Genomic DNA, 9,590 nt, shown 5'->3' with positions numbered 1-9,590 from the left:
CTTCAGCTTTAATTGCAATAATACTAGAGCAACTAATAGATTTAAACTTAATGTCAACCGCTTTAATCTAGATTGCAGAAAATATGACTTCTGTAACAGAATCATCAGTGCTTGGAATACTTTACCTGACTCTGTGGTCTCTTCCAATAATCCTAAAAGCTTTAACCAAAAACTTTCTACTATTGACCTCACCCATTCCTAAGAGGACCATAAGGGGCGTGCATAAGCGCACAAACGTGCCTACCGTTCTATTGTTTTTCTTTTTCTTCTCATATATATATATATATATATATATATGCTTATACCTCCTTATATCTCTTCATATATATGTTTATATACTATATAATCTTTTTGTGTGATGCTTATGTATATTGTTGTGACAACATAAATAAATAAATAAATAAAAATAAATAACAGTCTATTTTGAATGATCGTTTCAAAGTCATAAGGGCGGTGAAAACAAGGGACTCCACAAAAGAGAGAAAAAAAAACCCCGGTCCTTTCCCCTTGTCTTCACCATGACATAGGTCTTCCTTCCCCAAATAAGGTAGCTAGGGTGGTGACTAGATATTTTCACTCCAGGATGTAGGACCCCTCCCTCAAGGGGACGATCAATCTAGAACTTAACGAGAAACTTAGAAGAAACCCTCCCATGCTTCCACCTCTTACAATACTAGACAACACAGTATCAACAGTAGAGACCTTCAAACTTCTAGGTTCTACCATATCGCAAGATCTAAAATGGACATCAAAAACGTCATCAAAAAAAGGACAACAAGGAATGTTCTTTCTGCGCCAACTCTGCCCAAGGAGTTGCTGATCCAGTTCTACAGAGGAATCATTGAGTTTGTTGTCGGCACCTTTATAACTGTCTGGTTTGGTTCTGCAACCCAACAAGACAGACACAGACTTCAAAGGATCATTAGAACTGCAGAAAAAATAATGGCTACCAACCTGCCTTCTGTTGAGGACCTGTATACTGCACGAATCAAGAAGAGGGCTGTGAAAATATTTACAGATCCCTCACATCCTGGACATAAACTGTTTCAACTCCTACCCTCAAAACGACACTACAGAGCACTGCACACCAGAACAACTAGACACAAGAACAGTTTCTTCCCGAAGGCCATCACTCTACTAAACAAATAATTCCCTCAACACTGTCAAACTATTCACTAAGTCTGCATTACTATTAATCTTGTCATCATTCCTATCACCCATCTCCTTCCACTTACGACTATATGACTGTAACCTTGTTGCTGGTATCCTTACAATTTATATTGACTGTTTCCTAATATGATTTGATTGCTTATTTGTACCCTATGACTATCATTAAGTGTTGTACCTTATGATTCTTGACGAATGTCTTTTCTTTTATGTACACTGAGAGCATATGCACTGAAGACAAATTCCTTGGGGAGAATAGAATAGAATAGAATAGAATAGAATAGAATAGAATAGAATAGAATAGAATAGAATAGAATAGAATATATGGAATAGGATAGGATAGGATAGGATAGGATAGGATAGGATAGGATAGGATAGGATAGGATAGGATAGGATAGAATAGAATAGAATAGAATAGAATAGAATGGATAGCATAGCATAGCATAGCATAGCATAGCATAGCATAACATAGCATAGAATGACAGAGTTGGAAGGGACCTTGGAGGTCTTCTAGTCCAGCCCCCTGCTTAGGTAGGAAACCCTACACCACTTCAGACAAATGGTTCTCTAATATCTTCTTTAAAATCTCCAGTGTTGAAGGTTGAGACCCAGACATGGGGACCACAGCACAACAGTGTTCAAGAGCACAACGGTGTCACAAAGGCTTCCAGGCACAACAATCTGCTTAGCAAAGCTGTGAGCTACACAAATCACCTGCAACCAGATGCACACTGATGCTTGCAAGTCGAACTACCTGTCTCTATTTTATAAAAAGCCAAAGGAGACATTTTTTGGGATGCACTAAATTGCCCTCCAAGGCAGGGGTCTCCAACCTTGGTCCCTTTAAGACTTGTGGACTTCAACTCCCAGAGTCTCTCAGCCAGTTTTGCTGACTGAGAGACTCTGGGAGTTGAAGTCCACAAGTCTTAAAGGGACCAAGGTTGGAGACCCCTGCTCCAAGGCATCCAATTAAAAATCCAAGTCTCTTCACAGTCAGTGTGCTTGTACTGTTTTTTTTTTTTAACAAATGTTAATTTGTCACCTGCAAAGGAGCATGACCTGTAACTTGCTCACCTGCCTATTCCATAACCTCATGTGAAAAGGATGTTGGGAGATACTAAACAGCCAAGTATTTAATTGAATACATAACCAAGTAATCCAGATTATCATCACACCCAGGCAGTCAAGAGAGCAGCCTGCAACTCTGGAAGAAGACTTCAAGTTAAGGCACAAGAGGGCTTGATTTACACGTCCTTCGGCTGCCCCGGTTGGAAAGCTATCCAGGATTGATTCTGATTTATTTAGCGTGGGAAAGACATTTCTCCTGCTTGCATTTTAATGAAATCACACACACACACATTACATGAAACAATTGGAAGGCAATTGAGGGGTCATTGAGATTTCGAATTTTGAAGCTTGGCAGTGCTGTTATTTTTTTTATTTTTTTATTTTATTTTATTTTATGAATTTATTTTCGTCAAACATGTATTTTAATGACAGATGCAAGTGTAAACATAATTATAAATACATGTAAAGGGGTATGAATAAAAGAAAACATGAGGACAGGGACGGTAGGCACGCTGGTGCGCTTATGCAAACCCCCTTTTCTTTTTCCCTTCTCTCTCCAAAGTGTAAAACGAAGACAAAGCATTTAAAAGGGCGTAAAATAAGAAGAAGTATTGAAAAATGTAAAATAAGAACGCAGAAGTGACACTCCCGCCCCCCCACCCACCCGGGACGGCTGCGACCGTCATAAATATGAGTCAGGTTTCCAAGCGACTGAATGTCGACCACGGGGAGAGGCTACAGCGGTCATAAAGTGTGAAAAAACAATCCCGAGTCACTTGTTTTCCCCGTGCCATTGTAACCTCGGTCACTAAACGAACCGTCGTTGTTAAGTTGAGGACTAGCTGTATTGGTCACTTGTGTAACCCCAGTTGACCCAGCACTGGTCCTTCTAAGCAGCCCTCGAGCCACCTGGAACAGAGAAAACTAAAACATGCCCCATTACAAAGTCAGTTACGTAAATAGTAATTACTCTATTATACAGAAGTATGCAAACCATGTGCACTTTGGAGCTCTCTAGTCATTAACGAAGTACTTGAAAGGATTCCCCGGGCCTTTGATGTCAAGGCCTTAATGAGTCACCGCATATTTTTTTTCCAACTTTTAATCCCAAAAGGACATTCCCTTTGAGTGTATGCAAGTTGGGGTGTATGCAAGGGGGGTTTGCATGTGCGAGGCTGTTTTCCAGCAGCTACAAACACAATGTTGGATCTTGTGTTCCCACCCATTATGCCAGGGGTCAGCAACCTGAGGCTCTGGAGCCACATGTGGCTCTTTCACCCCTCTGCTGCGGCTCCCTGTCACTCAAAATAAGCATCACAACCGCCAATGTGCGACACCCGCCGTGACGCGATTTATTGAGCTTTTCAACCCCCCCGGTAGGCCAACCATGGATAAATCCAAGAAAAGAAAAGTTTCAGAATGTTTAATTCAACTACATAGGCTAGTTTTGTGGCCGCTCAAGAAATAAGTCAGGCACGGGAAAGGTTTTGTGGCTCCCGGTGTTTTCTTTTCTATGGGAAACGGGCCCAAATGGCTCTTTTGAGTGTTTAATGTTGCAGACCCCTGCACTGCACACTGTTGTTCCACAGAATGTGGCATCCCGTTTCAAGAGAGGTTGTGGGTCTAGTTTGTGGGATCATGCAAGGATTTGCAGGCAGCGTGCAGGTACCCACAAACCTCTTAAAAACGTTCTATGTCCAATTTTTTTGGGGGGTGCCACGATTGTATTTCTCCAAGTTTTAAGAATTCCACAGTAGCCACCATTTGAATATGGGTGGACTTCAATTCCCAGAATACCCCAGCCAGCCATCCTGAAGTCCTCCCTCCTTCTTAATAATAATAACAACAGAGTTGGAAGGGACCTTGGAGGCCTTCTAGTCCAACCCCCTGCCCAGGCAGGAAACCCTACATCATCTCAGACAGATGGTTATCCAACATTTCTTCTTGTGCCATATCTGTCATCGGACGTTGGCCATCCTATTTTTATCAACAGCCGCATGAAACAGTGCTGCTGAGTTTTGTGCAAACCGGTCCCTTAGATTTTGAAGCCATGACATTCTTCTTCTGCCTGGACCTCCTTTGCCTTCAATCTTTCCTTGGAGGATTAAAGTGAAGGATGCTGTATTTTTCCAGGTGTCGCATCACAGGTCCAAAATATTCCAACTTTCGCTTTTTTATGGTTTTGATAATTTCCCTTTGCTGTCCCAGGCGGCTTATCCCCTCCTCATTTCTGAGGACTTAAGAATTTAAGGATGGTATAATCCCCCCCCCCCCGCAAATTCCATCTTTCCTTTCTGTTCGTGGATTCTTTTCGCCAACCTAAAATCAGTTTTAGGACTTCTGCCTTTGATTAAATTGTCAAAAAAAACCAAAAACCCAACTACCAGCCTTTTCCCAAATTTGAGCTACTGTACTGTCTCCTCCTCTATTTCCCACCCCCCCACCTTCTGATGGCTTCCTCCTTGGCTAATAAATCGCCTTACTATTCACAGTAAATTCACGTGGTGGCTCAGTGGCTAAGACGCTGAGCTTGTCAACCGAAAGGTCAGCAGTTCAGCGATTTGAATCCCTAGCGCTGCATAACAGAGTGAGCTCCCGTTGCTCATCCCAGCTTCTGCCAACCTAGCAGTTCGAAAGCACGTAAAAAAATGCAAGTAGAAAAATAGGGACCGCCTTTGGTGGGAAGGTAACAGCATTCCGTGCGCTTTGTGCATTGAGTCATGCCGGCCACATGACCACGGAGACGTCTTCGGACAGCGCTGGCTCTTCAGCTTTGAAACGGAGATGAGCACCGCCCCCTAGAGTCAGGAACAATAACAATAAACCTGGCAAAGAACTTCAGAGGGGAGCAGATTTTGTCTTTGCAAGACATTATGGGGTTGGTTGTTTTTTGTTTTTTTTTGCAAAACAACTTCATGTTGATATTCATCACCAAAGACAACAAGGGATAAATGTCAGCTCCTTGTTGAATCTTGCATCTCAACTGTGCTGATAGATCTTCGCCACCAACCTATTTATTAAAACACACACACACACACACACTGTTCCTCCAATTTCATCCAAGCAAATTCCCAAGATTGCTCGGAAGCTGGTCGATACTCTCAGCTCAATTCTTTAATATATAAAAAAATAGGAGCAAACCCCACTCCCTTCTAGCATTGATGGTATTACCTAGTTTGGTAATGAAACATCTGCAAGAAATACAACAAGCTCAGAGAGCACATAGGACCCCAGGTATAAGAGCCGAGGTGGCGCATTGGTTGGAGTGCAGTACTGCAGGCTACTTCAGCTGACTGCTAGCTATAGTTCAGCTGTTCAAATCTCACCAGGCACAAGGTTGACTCAGCCTTCCATCCTTCCAAAGGGGGTAAAATGAGGACCCAGATTATCGAGGGCAATGGGCTGACTCTGTATACAGCTTAGAGAGGGCTGCCAAGCACTATGAAGCATTACATAAGTCTAAGTTCTATTGCTATTGCTAAGGCGTCTTCCTCCTCCTCCTCCTCTTCCTCCTCCTCCTCCTCCAACCCCATTCCCTTTTACCACTGATCATGTTACCTAGTTTAGTAACGAAACATCTTGAAGAAACCCACCAAACTCAGAGATCACCTCAAAGCTCAAACTCTGCCTACTTCTGGACTAATTTTGCACAGATGCCCAACGCGTCTCTCTTCTTTATGCTGTTACACCATTTTTCCAGGGCCTCAGAGATTATTGTCCCGCGTATCCCCATCTCACCTCCAAGCGGAAAAACAAACAAATTTGCACTTTAAGGCGAATAAAAGAGGCCAACCACAAACTTTGGCCAAGTTTTACTCCACTCATCATTTGCCGCCGATACCCTGGCAGGAATGCCAAATCGAACCCCACTATCCATCCTCCCCCTCTGTCCCCGAAGTCGATCCCCCGACTCATGCAAAAAACGTGTGATGCTCAGAGATGCTTTAGGGATGCCCTCCCAGATAACAGCAGAAACACACATTTGCACCTGGGTGTCATCCCCACCTTTGCTGACAAGAGAAAAACTTAGCAAAAACAAATACAACAATGCAAACAACAACAACAACAACAACCAACCTCTCTACATCCCCCTCTTTGACCTCAGTGCAAAAATTTGCAAGAAGGAGCCCAGCAATGGATTACACCCTAATAAAATTATCTTAAAACAACAAAGACAATAACAAATAAAGTCTCCTTCCCATTGAAGGTCACACCTAGCAACTTAACCGAACATTTTCCCTGTTAGGATGAGTTCCCCCCCCCCCCCACTTTCTTTCAACCTAAGGAATTCAAGTTTTAATTGAGTTCGGGCAAGCCGCCGTTTTTTTTGCAGATCTGACAGGGTTGGCTAAGCGATGCTGCTACTTAGCCAGGTATCAGTCTTCTAAACTTAAGTCATCTGCCAGGAAGTTCAGGTCATGTCCTCACCTTGCAGGAAACGAGAAAGACGGGATTGCAGGAAGATGTCTCTCATGCTGAGAAAAGCAGAAGGAGACACAACAGGCCATTTGAAACGGTATAGGTATCCTGCATGAGACCAGAGGGGTTGGACAGGACGACCTCTGAGGTTCCCTTCCAACTCTTGTTATAGGACAATCAACAGCAAAACAGATGACAAAGATCTAAAGCATCAACCCTGGCAACTTTAAGACTTTTGGACTTCAACTCCCAGCTTTGCTGGCTGAGGAATTCTGGGAGTTGAAGTCCACAAGTGTTAAAAGTTGCCAAGGCTGGAGACCCCTGATCTAAAGGACTAGGTTGGAGACAGCTGCTCCTGCAGGGAGTCTACCTATTTGATCTTTAAAAGTCAGCACCGACTTAATGGCATCCTCAATATATTATTGAGGATGCCATTATCATGCCAATATATGATTTAAAAAAAAACCACATAATCAATGAACACAAAAATCCAGCTGTCTTGAGAAGATATCTCAGAAAGGTGGAACAAAAGAGAAGAGGACACCCAATGACAAAGTTAGGGACAACGTTACACCAGCAATGGATGCAATGTTGAGCGACCATTGGGTGGACCTTCTCAAAGCTGATCTGTCCCCCAAGTCAGTTTCTTCAGGACAATTTTTTTTAATTTACATTTATATCCCGCCCTTCTCCGAAGACTCAGGGCGGCTTACACTATGTCAAGCAATAGTCTTCATCCATTTGTATATTATATACAAAGTCAACTTATTGCCCCCAACAATCTGGGTCCTCATTTTACCTACCTTATAAAGGATGGAAGGCTGAGTCAACCTTGGGCCTGGTGGGGCTTGAACCTGCAGTAATTGCAAGCAGCTGCTGTTAATAACAGACTGTCTTACTAGTCTGAGCCACAGAGGCCCTAAATCTATCTAGATCAGGGGTCTCCAATCTTGGCAACTTTGAGCCTGGTGGTCAGGCTTTGCTGGCTGGGGAATTCTGGGAGTTGAAGTCCATCAGGCTCAAAGTTGCCAAGGTTGGAGACCCCTGATCTAGATCAAGAGTCTCCAACCTTTCGGACCTCAGGGACCACTAAAGTCATAATTTTAAATCCCAAGGACCACTAATATGAATTTTTAAAAAAGATAAATAGTATTTAGTGCAATATAAAAAATGCAAATAATTTTTCTGCGAACCACCAAAATTTTCTCACGGACCACCAGTGGTTCACAGACCACTGGTTGGTGACCACTGATTTAGATGGTTCATTAAAAGTTGACCTTGGCTTGATCACCAATCACCATTCCAGGAGCTCTCTAAAATGTCAGAAGTTCTCCCTCAAAGAGACCCATTTCTTTGGGGTGGATGTCAAGCCAGCCACCTCTTTGATATCTCCCGACTTGCCAAAGGAATTGGAGTACCCACTTTTGTGGACTAGATATATCAGAGTATGATGGAAGCGGCTTCCTTCCCACCAGGTATGTCGCCCCTGGACCTCCAACGGGCCACCGACTTGGAAAACAAGCCTTCAGGTAGAGAAGACAACCTGAGAGCCTCCAGGGACATAGGATTTTGCATCTCCCATGCACAAATGATGAAATTCATCCTGCAGGATTTTCTTTTCTTTTCCTTTTAAAATTATTACAGGCAACCTGTTTTCTCATCCTGTGTGCCCGGAGAACGCGTGGATAATAACAGCACACAACCCCAAGCATGAAAAACAATGACCAACAGCTGGGTCATCCGAGGTAGCTCTCATAAACCAGCCACACCATGCTGATGACGTCAGAGCATCACACACACACACACGCACCGAGCTCAGCGCTCCAGCAACCTGCTGAACTTAACATTCATAAGGGAGAAGAAACTCCGCCGCCTCTTCGCTTAGCCCGGGATGCGACGTTTGAGCCGAAAAAGGGCTTCAGTTGAGAATCCGACGGAGATGCTAAATCCCCACCACCACCTACTCTTCCCTCTGCAACCCTGCAAAAAAAACAAAAGTCCAGCGAAGGCATTGCATCCAAACGCTTTTACTTCCAACTCCGTGCCCAATCCTACTGAACCCAACCTTTTGCGAGGCTGTGCTGCACGATTCACACGACCGCCGGACGGCTCCTCCTGCGAGCTGCCGCCAGACGAGCAGGGATCCGGGTCTCATGGTTATTTGCCTTTGCTTTTCCGCTCGCGAGGGGTTCAGAATCGAGAGGGATGCTTGCTCTCCTTCCTTCCTCCCTCCCTCTTTCCCTCCCTCCCTCTTTCCTTCCTTCCTTTCTTTTCCTTCCTTCCTTCCTTCCCTTTTCCTTCCTTCCTTCCCTTTTCCTTCCTTCCTTCCTTCCTTCCTTCCTTCCTTCTTCTCTCTCTTCAATATCTATCTATCTATCTATCTATCCATTCAAATCCTCCCCCCTTACCTTTTGGCAGGGACATGGCTGCGTCGTGGCGACTCCCCCCTGGCTCAGATCCGACCCGGCACGCAAGTGAGACGGGCGCAGGTATCCAGGCGCCCGGGAGCGCAACCGCGCGGCATATCCAACAGGTGCGCGCAACCCACCAGCGCGATCTGAGCCCAGGACAGGAACTCCTCACGCCTAGAAGCCCTCGCCCCGCCCAGCTTCCCACCCCATTGGCTTACCTCTCTGCAGGGGCGGGGTCCCGTGGCAGCCCCGCCCCTGCCCAGGTCCCGAGACTTTTGCCCAGGTGATCTTAGAGGAAATTCCAGCTGCCTTGTTGTTCCTCTGCAGGGCGGGGAGCCCGTGACACGCCTGGCAGGATGCGCCCAGCCTCGGGCTGTCCCTGGGCTGCCAACCAGGCTGGGGCACGCGCTCCTGGCCCCAGCTCATGCCAGCAGCTGAGCTGCTCTCGGCATCATCGTGGTCTGATGCCCAAACCAGCATTGCCTGACTTTGCATTGTCCACTGATGAGGAGGAATCTTGGCTCA

The 9,590-nt window shown here is 45.0% G+C and overlaps 1 protein-coding gene across 1 annotated transcript in view; it reads right to left on the bottom strand.

The window, feature by feature from the left end:
• The window catches only part of MAP2K3 (mitogen-activated protein kinase kinase 3), a 58,930-nt gene extending 49,712 nt beyond the window's left edge, over positions 1-9,218 (bottom strand). The window contains exon 1 of the mRNA XM_058157838.1: positions 9,063-9,218. Coding sequence (XP_058013821.1) covers positions 9,063-9,078 — 16 coding nt within the window. The 5' untranslated portion in view covers positions 9,079-9,218. The remainder of the gene's footprint in view (positions 1-9,062) is intronic.
• Between the last annotated feature and the right edge of the window lie 372 nt (positions 9,219-9,590).

The sequence above is a fragment of the Ahaetulla prasina genome, chromosome 14, assembly GCF_028640845.1.
Source record: "Ahaetulla prasina isolate Xishuangbanna chromosome 14, ASM2864084v1, whole genome shotgun sequence".
NCBI classification, from domain to species: Eukaryota; Metazoa; Chordata; class Lepidosauria; order Squamata; family Colubridae; genus Ahaetulla; species Ahaetulla prasina.
Note: the sequence above shows the minus strand (reverse complement) of the source record. Positions and strands in the feature narration are given on the sequence as shown.